The 20,105-nt window shown below is 39.5% G+C and overlaps 1 protein-coding gene, 1 long non-coding RNA gene and 1 pseudogene across 2 annotated transcripts; 2 read left to right on the plus strand and 1 right to left on the minus strand.

Annotated features, from left to right (window-relative positions):
* Nucleotides 1-1,409: 1,409 nt before the first annotated feature.
* Nucleotides 1,410-6,595, minus strand: LOC132153113 (myosin, light chain 1, alkali; skeletal, fast-like). Its single transcript, XM_059562364.1, has 6 exons — nt 6,371-6,595; nt 5,191-5,218; nt 2,990-3,133; nt 2,602-2,775; nt 2,059-2,136; nt 1,410-1,907 (listed from the first exon to the last, which is right to left on the minus strand). The coding sequence occupies exons 1-6, from the start codon at nt 6,503-6,505 to the stop codon at nt 1,879-1,881; spliced, it is 588 nt and encodes a 195-aa protein (XP_059418347.1). The 5' UTR covers nt 6,506-6,595; the 3' UTR covers nt 1,410-1,878.
* Nucleotides 6,596-7,909: 1,314 nt separating this feature from the next.
* Nucleotides 7,910-9,259, plus strand: LOC132152511 (uncharacterized). Its single transcript, XR_009436542.1, has 2 exons — nt 7,910-8,925; nt 9,020-9,259. It is a non-coding gene; the product is annotated as an uncharacterized LOC132152511 (long non-coding RNA).
* Nucleotides 9,260-10,571: 1,312 nt separating this feature from the next.
* Nucleotides 10,572-20,105, plus strand: part of LOC132153284 (carbamoyl-phosphate synthase [ammonia], mitochondrial-like) — a 69,984-nt pseudogene continuing 60,450 nt past the window's right edge.

Below are 20,105 nucleotides of genomic sequence, written 5' to 3' on the forward strand. Positions count from 1 at the left end.
ACAAATCATAGCCACGTTAATAAGGTTTGTAATAAACCAAACCGTTTGTAAATCCGTCAAGAATTCAGCAAGTTACGAGCATTTTAGTTGGCGTATGTCACTCACCTTCCGTCCACAGCAGCAGGGAGCAGCAGCGCAGTCTCCTGACCTAAGATGGCCGCCAAGTGACGACACAGCTGACTCCGCCTTGAGCCATCTAGCCTTTCTATACATGTCTATGGTTTACACGGCCGTCGTCCCGTTAACTGTTCCTGTGGTGTTGAGCAACTACAATTCATTTTAATCCTATAATTTTATATTATAATTTATTTAAAGTGAATAAATTGTAATGAAAAATAGCTAAAGTAAATCGTAAGTGGAAGTGCATCTGTCAATTCTGTCATGAGCATACATCAGCAATTACACATGTTTAGGGGAATAGGGCATTATTAATATACCATGTAAGGTGGTATGTGCTAGAAATGGGTAAACCACTATCAGTGAGTCTGCCCATGGGGTGGGGGCACCGCCGCGCAAGGCAGTGTCCCACAATGTCCTTCAGAAACATACCCCTTGTCCCCCCTTGGGCTTATTAGCAGGTGGTCACCCTAGCCCCGGACCGAAGAGGGGAGCGCGTGCGGCCGCCGGACTCCGCCCCTTACCTGGACCCCTCCTCCATGAACACTGCCCGACCCACACGAACCCCACAGCACGACGAGGACACCAGATTCCCTGTTTATTTTGGACACTCTTCCCCTTTGGCCACCTTTATCCCCTGTTTTATTTGATTTTCTGTTATTAAAACCCTCTCCGAGGCCTGACGCCACGACCACTGTGTGTGTCTTATGCTCCTCCCGTCACAATACATATAATTTAGCAGAGCAACAGATTAAGATTACTCTAATAATATTTATGCCTGTCTCAATATCTTTGCTTTTATCAATGTTAAACAATTGAACATTTTATTTTAATAAAAAACTGCAAGGAAATCTTCAGCCTTTTTTTTTATTTGGTGAGAACTGATTTTTAAATGCACGATTGTTGTCTTGTATTGCATTTTTAATCCAGGTCACAATGCCAACATGTGACAAGATTGCATCTTTGAGTTTCTTAGCAGTTGAACCCTTTAACTTTCTTGGTACACCTTTCTGGTCTTATGATAAACTTTTTTTTTTCCTTATCCAGTCAATTCCTGATCAATAAAATCTGCCAAGACCGATCTTATATATATATATATTTTCTAGTTGAATATCCTCTTTCACTGTGTAGTGAATACTGTTTCATGTTAGTTTAATTCCCCAGCGGCACTGAGTCTCACAAAGTCTACTACTTTTAAGCTATTTAAATAATCAGTCTTGTTTACCTACCTGTTCCACTTGCCTTACTGCCTCGTGTGTTGAGTATGAGAACATTAATCACAAGAAGACACATACTTTGTGAAAAGTTTATTATGAGAATTGACAGAGGCAAAAAATAAATTAAGACTCTGGGGAAAGGGGAAGGAGGTTTTGCAGCCAGTCTATTAATGGCAGTATATTTAGCACCTTTGACTTTATGATCCAGACAGTGAGGGGTCAAGGTGGGTGGTTTATATTTTTGTATAACTACGATGACCCCCATTACCCCCCACCAACTGTTCCACTACGGAGAGGCTTGTCCCGGCACGAACAACACCAAGAAAATTAGCTGGAAAAAAATATCAATGGCTTTCAAGAATAGACAAAAGAAATAGGAGTCAAGTGGACAAAAAATAGGAAACACAAAAAACAAAATAACTGTTTATGACTAACATCCATGTCCCTTTCATCCATTTCTGAGTTGGTTTTGGAAATACTGTGTGGATGTCCTGACATCATGGAATCTGGAGAAACGCTTCAGTTTCCTCACAACTCAGACTTCTTACACAGACATGATGTGTTTGACGAAAGCTGTTCAGAATGGAGAGATTGAAAAAAAAAAGTCCAAGTGGGATCAGAATTACAGGACAACAAATAAACATTACTTCTATAAATCAGTCTGCCATTAAAACATTTTACTGTAATATATGTTCAGTGAGACAAAGAAAGGATCATAACTGACCCTCATAGTTCACACAGCCATTTTCATCCTCCTGGCCTTGCATGAGAGCATCGATCTCAGTTTCATTCATTTTCTCACCTGCAGGAGAAGAGAGGAAAATGGGTTGTTGAGGTCATTAAATAGATGGAAAACTGATGCATGCCATAAAAATGCATTTAAACCCAGATATAGGTTATGTGAGAGGATCTATGATTTAGTCTGAAGTATCAATGAGCTGTTTGAGGGGGAAACTAAACATTTACATTTCATTTTTGCTGTGATAATTTGGAATAAACAAAGACTTTACTTTCAATGAAATAATTTCTAGCATGAAAAAATTATGTTGAAAGATACTGTGCAAATTGTGAATACATTTAAATAAATTTGAATAAATTCTCCTAATTTTCCCAAAATGTTTTATGAAAGCCACTGTTTAAAATATTATAGCTTGAAAACAGACTTGATTAGAAGCATAATATTAATGGTTCTCAACTACACTGAAAAAAATGATAGCATCTAAATTAAATGGTTTATTCACTTCAAAAAACACTTCTGGCTCCTTACCCAGTGTTGACAAGACGATACGCAACTCAGCACCCATTACTGTTCCGTTGCCTTCCTTATCGAATACACGCAGACCCTCAACGTAGTCCTCGTATGTTGCCTTGTTTGGGCTGTTGACCACAAACTGCAGCATGGGCAGGAAAGTCTCAAAGTCAACTCTCTTGTTTGCCATTTCTGTAAACGGGGTCAAAAGTGAATGGAGGGGTCGCAGAGGGCAGATGCTCTACAAGCACCTGTCACCACACCAACCTTCTACCAATTACAGTTAAAGAAACAGGCATCTGAAATATGTCGTGGTGAAAGCTTCTGAGAGTGCTGATGTTGACTAAAGGTACTTTTGGGAAAGCTAATTAAAAGTTTAAAGAAAAGGAAAAACAAATCCGCTTACCATCAGCAGTAGGGTTGCCCAGGATCTTTGTAACCTCTTTATTGGTTGGATTCTGTCCCAGTGCACGCATGATATCTGCAATCTGGTTGTAGGCTACTTTGCTGTCACCAACTCTGTCGAAAAGTCCGAAGGCCTCCCTGTAATCTGGAATTGTGAAGAGAGTATTTTAGTTAAAGGTGAATTGTGTCATTTCCAGTGTTGTGCTGTAACTAGTTACTGTATTAATATTACCTTTTGCAGTAACTAGTAGTGTAACTTATTACTAATAAGATTTCAGTAATAATATTACAGTTACCATCCATAAAACAACTAGTTACTTAGTTACTTTTGATGCCCCAACCCCTGCTGATTTGAAATCCAACAATCCAATAAATCCTGGATGTATTTTCAGAATTTTCTTGACTCATACAGGCACATGAAGTCACCAGTGCATCAGGAAAGCTTGGAGTATAAAAAAGCTTACATTCAGGGGATGGGAATATTGCCATTACACTGATTTTTGTCAGGAGAAAAGGTGATCTGAACACAGATGTGGAGGTTGTAGCATTACTTTACCCTGACATGCTCACCCACATCCCTCTGATCCCCATATAAATTATATTATTATAATTACTGTTGCCAGATAGTAATAATAACTTCTGAAAGGAGTAACAAGTTATAAATTACATTTTTGGAGTAAATTCTAGCCCAAAACTGGTCATTTCTCAGCACACTACTTTCAGACATGTTTCATGAACACATCCCTGTCTGCTATTAGTTGATAAAACTGATAATCTCACCCATAACTCACACCACTGCAATTGATGCAATTATACTGTACTACATTGTGCTATCCACCTAATGTTTAATGTAACAGTGGATTCCTCCAGTGTCAGCTGCTTCCAGTTATTTTAGTTGGACAAAAACAGTCTGTTATCATATAAACTGCTCTTAGTTATCATATTATTATTTTTAATAATAATACTGTTTGCTGCACTTTTTTTTCTAGTTGTTTGCCTAACCTTATAGTGGTAATGAGTCTGAAGTTTCACACATTCACATGAAAAAAGCTTACTTCTCTGCACAATTTTACGCATTTTAGGTCAGTTTTATTGTAGTATAATTTTTGTTAATATTATGAACTAGATTTTATTTTCATATTTTTCACTGTTTAACTTAATATAAAGTTTTTGTCATTTTTATTAGTTTTTGTTGTTTTTAATTATCTGTTTTAGTTAATTTTTTATTTTATTTTTTATTTGTTGCTTTTAATGAGGCAATTTCAATGTATAATCATATTCATATAATTATATAATTAATATTAACTGAAAGATCATGTAAGTTTTGCCTATAGCAAAACTCATTACTTTGGAAGTGAAAAAAATAGCTTTTTTATTGATTTGAATAATTTTGATACAACAATAATAATAAAAAAAGTATAGTTATTGTGTTTTGCATTTGTAGACCATATATTTTATTTGGATCTCTCAAACTAACATGTGTTACAAAATACCAGGTTCCCTTGTTAATCACTACATATCAATCTTATTAAATTCTGCTAATTTAAACCAAAAATGAGCAGACTGAATAATAATCAGTGCTCACTATTTCTATTGCAATGAGTCTAGTGGTTCCATGTAAGATGATCTGCTAAAAGATTAATAGCTTCAACTGATTTCTGCACAAAGTCAGCTGCCACCAACGATGTGAAAGGGGTGGGGGGAGACATTCAAAGAGTCATCTTGGAATTGATATGCTCTCCCAAGAATATAACTCCTTCCATATAAAGGCAGTACCATGTGAGGCCAGAATGCTGACTGCAGAGTAACTCACACCCAGGCTGCTGAAAGCTCCCCCTCACTGAGCAATGACCACATTCTTCCACATAGGACGCAGGCCTGGACAATGGTGCAAATTAACTGTGAAGTTGCATGGAACTGCTTGACCTTTATACCACAGTGGAAGTAAATCCCAGAACACTTTGGGAATTTGACACAGGTTGCTTACTTCAAACCACTTAAAATGTTCTAAGCTTTTGAATTAATATTGCTAGTGCCATTACATTCCTGCCTAAAGGCATAGTTAGGATATTTATTTACTAAATTTTCTTCTGCAGGATTTTTTCCCCTATTTTATTCTTCATTATTTTAAGCACCGCACCCCATGCAAATTCAATAACATTTGTAAGCATGGGTCATGGAATCTATAAAAAATAATCTTACCTTCCAACTGGTCCTGGTTGAAATCGACCTGCAGGGAAACAGAGGTACTTTTTATTCTATCCTACAACTCAAACTTATCATAATATGCTCAACATAGTATGTTATGTCAATTCAAATAAATGGATCAAAATTTCATGACAGCTTTGTTTGAATCTGCTTTATACTACAAAGTCTAGTTATCAAAGTCAAATAATTATAATAATATACTGTCAATGGTAAAGAAATACCAATTTTGTAAAATAATATTAAGTAATGCAAATGAATTTTCCACAACATAAAACAGTGAGACTATGTGCATGGCCTGAAGATTCTGAATGATTTATCTGGACCTGAGAAAATACATCACATCACTAACTTCGTTATGACAGTTGAGTCATTCACAAACAGCTGCTTTAATAGAAAAGTAAGAGCCCCATCTTGGCATGCTTAATTTAGTCGCTCAGCTGCTTACAGAAAAATAAGGACCTCCATGTTTGGCCATGTGAACCTACTCCACTTTTGGCTATCTGGGCCAAGCAGAAAAGGAGTGTTACGTTTGATTGTAGTTATGCAGAAGAAGAAGAAGAAGAAGAAAAAAACATCCTGAGCTATCCGTGGTGCTGAATCATCCCCCAATAATAGCTATTTTCTGCAGTCATCGGACACAGAACAACCTTAGGCAACTGATTATAATGATTTAAGTCATTAACCATTATAATATGCTTAATACATCAGTAGGTTAAGTACATTCAAATATATGGCTCAAACTTTTATGACAGCTCCATACGAATCTGCATAAACACATTATGAAAGCAATTATAAAGTGTGACGCAACCTTAATGCAGACATTTTCACGAAAAAGCAATAAGACACGAGATGCTTTAGAATACAAATATAATGAACTATAATGAACCTGACGTGAATAATAACAGAGCATTATTCTGGTGCAGAGTTTTTAATTTATGTAATTTATGTCAATTATGAGAATTTATGTAGCTTACTAACCAGTCAGCAATTCAGGACCTGAACTATACTTTTTGTTTATTTTTTTTAGTAGGTATCTTTCGTAATTTATTAAAAACTTTAAATCTTTAATTTCAGCTAAACGGAAAAAAAAATCGCTTTAAAATCTGAGGAAAAATTCCATTAACTTTCACAGCACATCTATCTGTTTGAAGTCATGTTTCACAGTGGTCGTTACCTTCACACCGGACAGATCTACTGCTGCGGGTTTCGGTGGGGCCTCGGGGGCAGGAGCGGGCGCGGGCGCGGGGGCAGGTGCGGGCTCTGCTTTCTTGGGAGGCTCTGGCTTCTTAGCGTCCTTCTTAGGTGCCATTTTTTTTATTTTATTTTTTTGTCTATTTGTCCACCGGGAAGGAAGTCAACACAGGGAGTGGACCACAGCTTGGAGGATACTCAGCATTCTCAGGGTAAGTATAGACGTTTATATACGCGTATAGTTTACTTCAAAGTTGATGTCAGACTGATGCACAAGCGGATTGGGTCGTTAGTTTCAGAGGGGAGGGCTCCTGCGCCCCAAATGGAGAAGGGGGAGAAGCGCGGGGACAGAGGGTCGTAAACGTCATTTCAACTTCAGCGCGAGACAACAACCCGGGAATTTTCTTTAATATTGATTGTATTTATAAATTTTTAAGACGTGTGCCCAAAGTTTACAAGTTGCTTTTTTTAAATGATTATTATTATTATTATTTTTACTGTAGTCATATTCCTATTGAGGTAAACCAAAGTCACTTCAAGACTTTAAGGATATTCTATCTTTGGGTAAACGAGTAAACATGACTCTTGCGTTCCCGTGTAACGTTAGATGTAACCATAGCAATAGCGAGACGCAGCAATAGCGAGAAGCAGTTTTCTTTAGAATCATCATCTGGCTGAAGTTTGACGAAACAAACACTTTTTATTTTTATTTTTGGCAAAAAAAAATCCATCGCCTGCTGTATATTCATATTAATATATTCTGTATAACATATTCATAAATAGATGACTGATTGTGCCCTTTCTGTTAAATCAAAGTTTTATCAAAAAAAAAAAAAAAAAAAAAAACGGTCGAACCCTTCTCTTATAAATTTACCTGTATCTGACGAAATTATTTTCCATTCTTCGCGCCTATTACAATCCCAATGTCCTTTACCCATATTGTCTTTAAATTGATGCAGTCATTGCTGAACACATGGTTGGTCGTCCCAGTGAAAATGACATGACAGAAACCAAACAAGGAAGTTCTCTGCAAAGCATCATTGCTGGACTAATATAAATGTTCTAAAAACTACAACTTTGATGAGCGTGAATGAAAGGTTGTTTCTTTGTTGATGCTAAAATATAAGATATAAATAATACAGATATAAACTATACTGTTTAAGTTTTAATTTCTTTAAATGTTTTGGTTGCTACGTATTTCCCATTTACTTAAAAAAGTTTGTCATAACATTGTTCTACTATATTGTGGATATTTTCTATTCTACTCTACTTTTTCTTCCATTTTTTGCTTTTATAAAAAATATGTAATAAAGTAAAAACAAGAATAAATATAGGTCCAAACTTTAATTGGTGATGAAATCCATTGTATGGGTGTGTCCAGATTACATATTTTATTCTATGTTGTCTGAATTTATTATAAATTAATTATAAATTTTAAAATGTATTCATTACTGAATGCAAACTATTTTTCATCTGACTTATCCACTACATGCTCAAAGGCCAGGGGTTTTCTCAGTTTTGGGTTATCTGAGCAGAGAGAGAGATGTTTGTCAAAGAGTGGAACTCTTCCAGCATCCAAATGTGTCAGTGTTCATCATCATGTGGTGATCGTGGAAGTGCATGAGCAAAGTGCAGACAGTTTGAGAAATCAAACTGTGAAGTGAATGAAATCTGATAGTGACAATGAGTGAAAAAACATCTCTGTTCATCTCAGCCTGGACTCTTAGGAAAGGGAGCTAGTGGAGTCTGGAAGCCTCGAGGAGACCTCAGCTGTTGATGCCCGTTACCCCCCATTACCCCGCGCAGAGTGTGTTTTCTCTTTTCTCTCCCATCTAAATATGTCTTGCAGGCCCTTTCCACACCCCCAGAGGTGGGTCAGTAACAGAGACTGGAGATATTCATTCACCCTTCTCGACCCCCTGCTTTCCCCTTGGACCTGCTTTCTCTGACCCCCTTTCGGTTGTAGCCCCCCAGCTGTCATCAGGGCTCACCCCTGTCATCTAGAAGCACCTTTCTAAAAAACCTGCCCCCTCCAGTCCCATCCACCTGCCCACCAGAACCAACCACCCCCTCAGCTCTTAATGATTTTAGCAGCTAATTTACTTTTAGCCTACTTGGTTATTTGGTATGGTTGTTTTCTTAGTGGGGAGCCATTTAATGACTATTAAATTTGATGGACGATGAAACATGTCCTAAAATAACTTTTCTAGTATGCGTCAGGTTTGGCGTAACAGAGATTTTTGGCCTTCATTCCTTCCCAACTTGTATGATATACCTGGGTTGATTTTTAAATTTTTGGGTAGACTATCACTTTAAGGATGTTCAAATCTATCACGAAAGCCATTTTTTTGGTGAAGGTGTAACATGTGATCTGCACAAGAATATCCTGTTTTCCACAGCAATCTGAGATAGAGCTTTCCAAACATCAGTGGAGTATCAATATAAACCTTCTGGATCATCATAAAAATGCTACTCCAACTCATATATGAAAACATCCTCATCTGACTCTCCTCAGACTACACAAACTATACTAATGAGGTAAGCGTGCTTACGCCCATCATACAGTTAAAACCCTGCAGGGTGTCATGTTAAAGTGACAAACATCTCCAGATTAATTTGATATCTTTTTAAGAACGCAACAGGGAAGACGTGCCAACCGTGAGGGAGGAGACACTCCAAGGTGAAAAGGTCTACGGTGAAACACTTCTCCATATTTGGCTGAGGAAATCATCGTGTTTTTCTTTAACAGCACACGTTTTCTAGCTGCTAAATTACATGCTGCTTTATTAGTTTTTAAGATTTTTTGTTCAACTTATCACTTGGAGTCATTTTTGATCCTAACTTAAGTTCAGATCGTATCCATGGCTAAAAAGACACAAAAAGTGAAACTGATTATTACAGAGTGTTTTTTCTGTGTTTAAATATATTGAAAACTATTTGAGGCATTAGTCGTGGGTGTCTTATTACATTTAGAGACACAGATATGGGTCAGTGTTTTCAAGAACAGCTCCTCTAGTAGTTCCCTTTCGAAAGGGAACTCCACATTGCATCCTCTAGACGAGGGTGCTATGGGAATGCTGTCAGCGTGGCCGATGTCTGAAGCATGAATGAAAAAATTACAATGAACTTGACATTTGCAGGCAGAAGCCTATGACGTAAGCAAATGAGCGACTGCGGAAATAAAAGGGCACCTGTAGAACACATCATCTTCTTTTTTTGTCTTCAGGGTCGTTTGTTTCTGAAGTGTGAGTGGTAAGAAGAGAAAATGTCTAATCTTAGACGTTTTAGGAAGTGTGCAGATCAGTGTCTGCGCAATTTGACACCAGATGACGCACACAAACTTTGTGTTATGTATTTGGGACGAGGAGCATGCGCGCTCTGCTCTCAAGGGAACAGAGTGCATTTGTTTTGAGCATTTCTCATTGAGGAAGCTCCGCTCTCATTTGTCTCTTTTTTCAAGGGAATTGGGACAATCAATTACCCCCCGCGGCTCGGGTCCTGCCGCTGCCGAGGCAGTGAGGAGCATGAGATCGTGGGGATTGCAGATGGAGCTCGCTGACGAGTTTGAGAGCTGTGTTAATCTCCCGCACTCGTCTTGGGCTGACGAGGGTGAACTGGTGGAAGAAGATGTGCTGCCTCTTACATCTTCGGATCCAGCAGGAAGTGCTCTGTTGGCTCCTAGCCAAGGTGAGCAGGATTTGGCTGAAGAAGGTGAAGAGGATATTTCCGAGCCTTCTCAGTCAGCCTGCCCCACGTATGAGGAAATGCTGGAGGTTGTGGAGCGTGCTACTGCTAGGTTAGACCTGCAGTGGAAGCACGACACAGAGGAAGCTGCTCACAGCAAGCTTGCTGAGCAGTTTCTTTCTGGACATAATCCTCCAGCCCCCTTGAGCCTCCCATTATTTCCTGATCTTCATAATGAGATCGAGAAGGCTTGGGATAAACCATATTCAGCCCGTATCCATCAGTGTCAGCAGACTAGTTATGCTAACATCGAGGGGATGCAAGAGTGTGGATATGTGTTGATGCCCCCTAACGAAGAGACGGTTGCGAGCTATATCTCAGATGGAGTGACATCTATGTTAAAGGCTTTTGCCCTGAGATCCAGGCCACTAAAATAAACATCTCACCTGAATGGTAGGGCATACGCGGCAGCAGGTAAGGCGGGTGCTGCCTTGCATACAATGTCTGTACTGCAGGCATACCAGGCTGATTTGATGAAGGACCTAGACCAGGGTCAGGGGCTCTCCCCTGAGGCAGTAGTGGAGTTGCGCCGCACCATAGACCTGGCTCTCAGGGCCACCAAGCAGACAGCTGCTGCTATTGGTAGATCAATGGTGGCAATATGGGCCAACAGGGAGGCACCAGTGGGTGAACCTGGTGCACATCGGGGAAAAAGAAAAACATTTTCTTCTTGATACACCGGTTTCGCCCTCTGAATTGTTCGGCACATCCATTGAGATGGTGGTCGGTAAATTCAGGGAGGCAAAGTGCACCCAAGCATGAGGAGGGACCTTGCCCATCCTGGTCTGTGGGTCAGAGACAGGGCCAGGTGGCTAGTGTGGCTACTCGCGGTCCTCCTCCTAGGAGGAGCCGGTTGCAGAGAAGAGGTGAGTGCAGAAATAAAAGGAAGGAACTAAAGGGACAGTTCAGAGAGTCGTTATGCTGAGGCCTCCACTCTTAAGAGTTTCTCTAATAGGGTTGAGTGCTAGGCTTCCTCTCGTTCAAGAGAGTCATTCTGAAGCCTTCGCTCTTCAGAGCTCCGTCATGGGCAGTGATTTGAGTTAGTAGGCTTTCTTTGAGCCTCGCTAACTGCCTCTGGTGCTGAGTGTAGCCAGGTTTCCTCTCGGTTTAGAGAGTCGTTATGCTGAAGCCTCTGCTCCCCAGAGCTCTGCCTAGGCAGTAAGAGGAGTGTAGTCTCTTCTATTTTGAGCCTCACTAACTGCCTTTGATGCTGAGTGTGGCTAGGTCTCCTCTCGTTTTAGAGAGTCGTTATGCCTGGGCCTCCACTCTTATGAGCTCAAACTAGGATTTAGTGTGAAGGTTTCCTCTCATTTAAGAGAGTAATTCTGCTGAAGCCTCTGCTCTTCATAGCTCCGCTTGGACAGTGATATGAGTTTGTTGGCTCTTTCTTTGAGCCTCGCTAACTGCCTGTGGTGCTGAGTAGAGCCAGGTCTCCTCTCAGTTAAGAGAGTCATTATGCTGAGACCTTCTCTCTTAAGAGCTCCCCTACCAGGGTTGAGCAGGTAGGTTTCCTCTCGGTTTAGAGAGTCATCTTGCCGAAACCTCCAGTCCCCAGAGCTCCGCTTAGGCAGTAATGTGAGTAGTAGGCTCTTTTTATTTGAGCCTCACTACCTGCCTCTGGCGTTGAGTTTAGCTAGGTCTCCTCTTGGTTGAGAGAGCGTGGAGTTCCCTTTCGAAAGGGAACGTCTCAGGTTACACATTCTCCATGGTTTCCTGAGAATAGGGAACGAGACGCTGCATCCCTGTGCCATGCTTCAGTATCATGCCTGTATCTCTCCACAGGTGCCCTTTTATATCTGAAGTTGCTCATTTGCTTACATCATTGGCTTCCGTCTCTCAATGTCAAGTTCATTGACGTTTTTTAATTCATGCTTCAGACACCGGCCACGCTAATGTTTAAATACTATATGTAAATAATTTTAAATAATAAATATGTAAATAAAAACAGTCATGTAGCATCTGTAAAAATACCTGCGCATTCTGATTGCATGTTATCTTGTGTGTTAGTCTGCCTATTTTGTTATTCTGTGTCTAAATGAGTACTGGTCTACAGTATCAGCTGACTATATATACTGTAGTTAATTGGTTCAGAGATAAAGCTGTCACTTCCTGTCTAGATCAGGAAAAAGTCTAATATTCTCATGATGTCATGTTGAGTGTGACTCAAAGTGACAAAAAAAAAATATCAAGTTAAGTACAGCTGAGCTTGGGCCTTTAACTTTCTTCTGAAAAGCACTTTTGTCCTTAACAGTGTATAACCAGATATATTTGATATACCGCTGATAGATACAAGTATGCATATGTGGACATTTTCTCAAATCCTACATACTGTATAAAAAATAGTGTGAAAACTCATTTACCTTAGTTTATGACTTAAGAATTAGAATAAGAGATATTGAAGCACAAACTGCATTCTGGTGAGCAAACGTGGTGCTGTTGTCTTAAGAATAGAGCAGGAAGTGAGTGGCGTTATTTTCAGATAACCTTAAGGCAGAGCAATAGAAGCGTTCTGACTTAGAGGTCACAGATTCTGCATAGTTCAGACCTCAGTGCTTCTGATGTGAGCCCCCATAACTAACAGTGCCACTCACCCTCCTGGACTCCGTACTAATTCCATAAGGAATGGGATTGTAACTTAGCCCCTGGACAGATGGGCCTTATTTATAGCCCTTCCTGAAGAGGTGCAGAGTTTTCTTGGCATCTTTCTGAGGGGTTTGATTCAGCGTCACCTGCCTATGCCCTTAAAGCCATATCAGACAGATTATAAAGGGTAAAGCTAAACAAAGCAGCACACAGCCTTGGAAAGTGGCTGTAACTTCCAATTAGGGTCTTCAAGCAGCCCTTATTGTAAAAGAATATCTATTATAGTTCCCTGGAATGGCTGAAGTCATAAACACACATCATTAAAAAGGCCTGCCCATCACTCCTGGTTCAAGTGTTGAGATGGAATGAAATACAAAGTAATCATTTGCATATCCTTGAGGCTGCTAGAATGTTCTGCATTGGATATGAGATGTGGATAAACTCTTTAGCGTAATGAAAGAAAACAAAAATAACACTTATTACAATGTCAGGCCCAAAATCTCACTCATAAATCTAAACAACTAAATAAGAAATGAATACAAACTATGTATGTATTTATTATTTATTTATAAGAGTTTCTGAAATGGAATCTTCTGAAATGGCTATATTATTTTTTATATATTAATTATTTTATTGTTCATATTAATTAAGTTGTTGCTTGGTATTAAAAATGTGTCTTTTGTTTTATTCTGTTGTTATCCAAGGAGGGGAGATATGCCTTATAAGCATTTAGATAGAGACCAACATGGCCTTGGTTATTTTCAGACCCTTGTATATGGCTGTGGATCTTTGAAAACAGCAAATGGGATCCCCACCAAAATCCAGAAGGGAGAAACTCATTGTGTTTAAGATGCCACTAGAGTGTAAGGATGCAGAGCTGAGCTGTTATAGAAAGCTATGCATTTCTAAAGCACCACCATACTTACTAATCACTTAGCAATTTTCCGTCTTATGATGCCAACAGGCTCTTAGAATAGAAAAGGAGCACAGAAGTATCGGAGGCTGTTAAGACCTGAATGCTTTCTCCATTCATTTTCTTTTGTACTGTAGACACAGGGATCATATACAGGAGAATTTGTTAATGTAAACATGATGGTTTGATCCCATAACACATGGCTATTAAAGATATTTCACACTGATACTGAAGCACAATGCTGAATTTATGCACTGTGCTACTGTACATTATGACACAAAATATATGTTTACATATGTAAATTAAGTGAACGTCATTATAATAACTCAGTGGATAACATATTCTTGATTTTAAGTTTTTCCTCATTATAACAATGCCAGCTCTAAAATACTGACTTCATTTTAATCATCATAGCATAATATCCATTTTACAGATTTGTCTCAAGGAATCTCAACAGAAGATGAGTTTTCACAGGATGACGACTAGTGGGCAGTGGGGTGGACTGTATAAAACGATGGTTCATGGTTTGGCTGGTTATTTTCTGTCGGTAAGCCTCTGCTGGTAGAGACCGTAACTATACCTTTATGATGGCAAATAACATATTTATTCATTGACCAGTGTTATTTTAGTACCACTGAAATACTAAGTATTTTGACTTTTACACACACACACACACACACACACACACACACACACACACACACACACACACACACACACACACACACACACACACACACACACACACACACACACACACATATAGGATAGTGTTAAATAAAAACATTCCATAATGAAATACATAGCTCTAAATAATGTCCACAATAATTACACAAATATACAAACGTAACCAGAACTAAACTAATACACAAATTACAGTATTATTGCAAAAACCTGGTGAATGAGAGTCACTCTTTTCTGACTTGAAAGAGTATTATTCAGTTTACTTGTGGTGTGGCATGAAGCCAGAGCCAAAACAAATTGTGATTGTACCTAGAAATGTTACAATAACTCCCTTAGTTAAGAGTTGATTTGGACATGAGTAAGTGAAAAAAAAACACCAAAATAGAAAGTAGGCTGATTTGAAAGAGTTTAAAATGTACATAAATGATTTAAATATAGTGTAACAAATAACTGTTAGTAGGATCAGTGGATTTTATTATGCAGTGCACTACACACACATACCATGGTCTAATTTGTGGTCAAGTTGTCACTGGGCACAACCTGCCACAGATTTGACCTACGACCTCGACATATTAGCTCGGGGGTTATTTATATCACACAGAAATGATGTATATTGTTTTTGTCTGAGCTCTGTATCTTTGAAAGTGAAGTGACATTCAGCCAAGTATGGTGACCCATACTCAGAATTTGTGCTCTGCATTTAACCCATCCGAAATGCACACACACAGAGCAGTGAACACACACACACACACTGTGAGCACACACCCGGAGCAGTGGGCAGCCATTTATGCTGCGGCGCCCGGGGAGCAGTTGGGGGTTCGATGCCTTGCTCAAGGGCACCTAAGTCGTGGTATTGAAGGTGGAGAGAGAACTGTACATGCACTCCCCCCACCCACAATTCCTGCCGGACCGGGACTCGGACTCACAACCTTTCGATTGGGAATCCGACTCTCTAACCATTAGGCCACGACTTCCCAAACAGTGCTGCACATTATGTGCAGTTTCTGACAGACTGCTGAATCCACTAGAGTGGCGGCCTTGGCACTGAGCCCTACCAGCATGCTCAGCAAAAGTCCAGCACCAGTATTAATCCCCTGATAGAGGTGCCAACTATTGTCATAAGGAAAGGAAAAGAGCAGGGATTTGCTCACTGTAATAAACTGTTAATCTGAGTTGCAAATGTGAATGCATGGTTGGGGAGCACTGCAATTTGATCAGAAGTCTGTGTAAAAATACAATCTATTGTACTGATGGATTATCTTAAAATTGCATAAATGAAAGATCCCAGTGATGCGGTATGACGTGACCCCCCCCCCCATGTTGACGCAACATTGTTAAAGTGCTAATTAAATCTCACTACTAAACAGATGTATACATTTCATTATATTTTATTATTTATTAATCTTCTCTATAACAATTTTTGGTGATATTTTAAGTTAAATATATGTTATTTTCAAAGCAACTTATTATAAATCTATTATAATGTGCATGCATGATGCCATGCAGTTACCACAATACACAATATTACAGAATTTATATTTTAACGCTGATTATGGCAGCAGCTGTTCAACAATCATTGTGCATTGTCTTCAGCATACTTGCCATTGCCAACCTTGAGACCCCAGAATTAGGGAGATATTCAGGGGGTCGTCATATATAATCACACACACAAACAAACGTAAAGAAGAATATAATTCATTTATTTGTACATAATTTATACATACATATTATAGCCATCTTTGTCTCGGCATAAATAACACCATCGGGTCTACCTTTGGAAAAATGGCCCAAAATACTGGGCTGTGACCAGTGCTGCATTGCCACAGCCCTTGTGACTTCGAGGTGTAACCTTTATTATTGTTCGGTCTGAAACGGCGCCCAGTGACGGATGGTGTAGCAATATTGTTGTCCGGGTGGAAATCGGGAGAAATTCGGGAGAAAAGTCGGCCCGGGAGATTTTCGGGAGGGGCTTTGAAATTCGGGAGTCTCCCGGAAAAATCGGGAGGGTTGGCATGTATGGCCCTCGAAGTCAAATTGACCAATCAGAGCACAGAGTGTGGAGTAAGCGATGAGAGAGTGAATATCTCTCATACTCCAGAGCCATGGCACTGCTGGCCTCCTGTCGGCAATGGCATACCCTTTCAGCCAGAGCAGGGCCATGTGTGGCAACGACGGCACGGCGGGGATCCGGCAAACAACATGAGGGCCGATTGCTGATGGGAGGAGTGTGGCCCAGATCAGTCAGGTGATATGTGGCCCAAATCCGGCTAAGATCTGGCAGCATATTATGTGACCCATGATAAACAAGATAAATATAACATTGCATTATAATGGTTAAATGATCACATAGATTTGACTGAAGTGAAGTATTGTTAAAATGTAGTCTTTGAAATGGCAAGTCAAAACAGAATGAAACATTATCATTTAAAATTTAAGCAAATCAGACAAGTGCATTAAACTGCACTTAATTATAATTTTATTAAATTTTATATTATTATTCTTGGTACAAATAATCTTAGAATCCTTACATGAAAAGAAATAGAAAGGGAGAGATTATTTAACCGTTATCATGTAATATTTATTTGGTTTACTATGGGACACACACTGGTCTATAATAGAGAGTGGGGGCACATCATTTTTATTACTATGCTGTCACAAGCATTAAATAAACTCATCATGAACGTATTTTATTTTTATTTAAATCCTGTATCCATGTGACGCTTGGTGTGAGGAACAGATCCAAATTCAAACCGCATTCATTGGCGATATGTATCTCCTTCCTCTGTAGCTATAATAACTATTTAAAAATGTGCCATTAAGAAGTTTTACAACAAGTTTTACGGCAGCGATATCAAACGATCATTGGCTCTTGCCGGTTTTGTCAGAGATTGCGACATGCCGTGTTTCCGGTGATGCGTATTTTGCATTTTGAATAAGAAACGCGCGCCTTGAGGGAGTGGATGGATCGGCATAGTATTTTCAGCGTTTAACAAGAAACGCGCGCCTTGAGGGAGTGGATCGGCATAGTATTTTCAGCGTTTAACAACTTAAATTATGCCCTGCTCCTCGCACTACTATTATATTCTACTAGAGTGGACTGCACCTGCAGTGCATCGTCATTTGGACTACTGTGGTACTGCTCTTTGACACGTCTGTAATACGTTCTTATGATTAAGTTGCATTTGTCTATCTGTTACGTTTCTGTTATAGACTGTAGACTTTATACACTCACTCTTTATTGGTTGATTTGTTCTTTATAAAAATAAATAGAAAACCAATGCAATACGTTTTTTTATTGCACAGTTACTTGATGTGTGGGTTTTAAGTCTGATTTTCTATTCATTTAATGTACTGGCATAGTTTGTGTCTACAGTCGTGGCCAAAAGTTTTGAGAATTACATAAATATTAGTTTTCAAAAAGTTTGCTGCTAAACTGCTTTTAGATCTTTATTTCAGTTGTTTCTGTGATGTACTGAAATATAATTACAAGCACTTCATACGTTTCAAAGGCTTTTATCGACAATTACATGACATTTATGCAAAGAGTCAGTATTTGCAGTGTTGGCCCTTCTTTTTCAGGACCTCTGTAATTCGACTGGGCATGCTCTCAATCAACTTCTGGGCCAAATCCTGACTGATAGCAACCCATTCTTTCATAATCACTTCTTGGAGTTTGTCAGAATTCGTGGGTTTTTGTTTGTCCACCCGCCTCTTGAGGATTGACCACAAGTTCTCAATGGGATTAAGATCTGGGGAGTTTCCAGGCCATGGACCCAAAATTTCAACATTCTGGTCCCCAAGCCACTTAGTTATCACTTTTGCCTTATGGCACGGTGCTCCATCGTGCTGGAAAATGCATTGTTCTTCACCAAACTGTTGTTGGATTGTTGGAAGAAGTTGCTGTTGGAGGGTGTTTTGGTACCATTCTTTATTCATGGCTGTGTTTTTGGGCAGAATTGTGAGTGAGCCGACTCCCTTGGATGAGAAGCAACCCCACACATGAATGGTGTCAGGATGCTTTACTGTTGGCATGACACAGGACTGATGGTAGCGCTCACCTTTTCGTCTCCGGACAAGCCTTTTTCCAGATGCCCCAAACAATCGGAAAGGGGCTTCATCGGAGAATATGACTTTGCCCCAGTCCTCAGCAGTCCATTCACTATACTTTCTGCAGAAGATCAATCTGTCCCTGATGTTTTTTTTGGAGAGAAGTGGCTTCTTTGCTGACCTTCTTGACACCAGGCCATCTTCCAAAAGTCTTCGCCTCACTGTGCATGCAGATGCGCTCTCACCTGCCTGCTGCCATTACTGAGCAAGCTCTGCACTGGTGGCACTCCGATCCCGCCGCTGAAACCTCTTTAGGAGACGATCCTGGCGCTTGCTGGACTTTCTTGGACGCCCTGAAGCCTTCTTTACAAGAATTGAACCTCTTTCCTTGAAGTTCTTGATGATCCTATAAATTGTTGATTTAGGTGCAATCTTAGTAGCCACAATATCCTTGCCTGTGAAGCCATTTCTATGCAACACAATGATGGCTGCACGCGTTTCTTTGCAGGTCACCATGGTTAACAATGGAAGAACAATGATTTCAAGCATCACCCTCCTTTTAACATGTCAAGTCTGCCATTCTAACCCAATCAGCCTGACATAATGATCTCCAGCCTTGTGCTCGTCAACATTCTCACCTGAGTTAACAAGACGATTACTAAAATGATCTCAGCAGGTCTTTTAATGACAGCAATGAAATGCAGTGGAAAGGTTTTTTTGGGGATTAAGTTAATTTTCATGGCAAAGAAGGACTATGCAATTCATCTGATCACTCTTTATAACATTCTGGAGTATATGCAAATTGCTATTATAAAAACTTAAGCAGCAACTTTTCCAATTTCCAATATTTATTTAATTCTCAAAACTTTTGGCCACGACTGTACATTAAAGCATGTCACAAAATGAATAATTGCGATCATAGTAATATACAAGGTTATAATATGAAATAGTAAAATTCCCAGACAGCAATATAGTGTTGGCCCAGATCCGGCCCACATCTGGCCAGTTGTGGCCCGCATCTTTAATCCAGTTCTGGGCCACTTCAGGTCCGTCATTCTTTGCAGTACGTGTGCCGAGGGAAAAGTGATTGTGTGGCCCGGATCTGGGCCAGAAGACATTTGCTAGGTGGGTGGAAAGCATATATAGACAAGATTGCTCAGTATGAAGGTGTGTTAACTATGAGTTAATTGTTTGAGTGATAGAAAAATTGACAGTCAGAAATCCTGGAAATCTGCCAGACTTCACTTCATATTGTACATCATGAATCCACACATTTGTTGCCTTTAAATATAGTCTATTTTCCAGGCTCAGACCGCACACCTGGTGCTTGAAGACGGCACAAAGACGAAGGGCTACTCCTTTGGCCATGGTCACTCTGCAGCTGGAGAGCTGGTCTTCAGCACAGGACTAGTTGGGAAAGAAGGGACCCTCTGAATATGGTCATAGTGTTTTGGCAAAAAAACAACTTCTCAAATGACTGGCAACACTCATGTAAAACCATTTTCTAACCCAAGTCCAAATACTTCAGCAGTACCTCCTCTTGAATCTTTCAAACTTAAAATATCTTCAAAATATCTTCTAAATCAAAGTTTTAGCTACGTAAGACCTAAATGCTTTTTTTTCTCTTTCTCAGTATTCTAGTAAGTATTCTTAGTTTCCTTTTGTAGCTTTGAGGTTATTATATAAGCTTTAAGTATCATTTATTCAAACGATTCGTTCAAAAGGTTGATTCATTTGTGATAGCAAA

This window comes from Carassius carassius, chromosome 11 (genome assembly GCF_963082965.1).
Source record: "Carassius carassius chromosome 11, fCarCar2.1, whole genome shotgun sequence".
Taxonomy (NCBI): Eukaryota; Metazoa; Chordata; class Actinopteri; order Cypriniformes; family Cyprinidae; genus Carassius; species Carassius carassius.

What these genes read in the sequence shown, in the direction of transcription:
- LOC132153113 (XM_059562364.1), bottom strand. Translation starts at nt 6,505, where the DNA reads ATGGCACCTAAGAAGGACGCTAAGAAGCCAGAGCCTCCCAAGAAAGCA. An exon ending in TAGATCTGTCCGGTGTGAAG is followed by an intron (nt 5,219 to 6,370) that starts GTAACGACCACT and finishes GTTTCCCTGCAG; the next exon opens with GTCGATTTCAACCAGGACCA. An exon ending in TGGCTGTGTGAACTATGAGG is followed by an intron (nt 1,908 to 2,058) that starts GTCAGTTATGAT and finishes CATTCTGAACAG; the next exon opens with CTTTCGTCAAACACATCATG.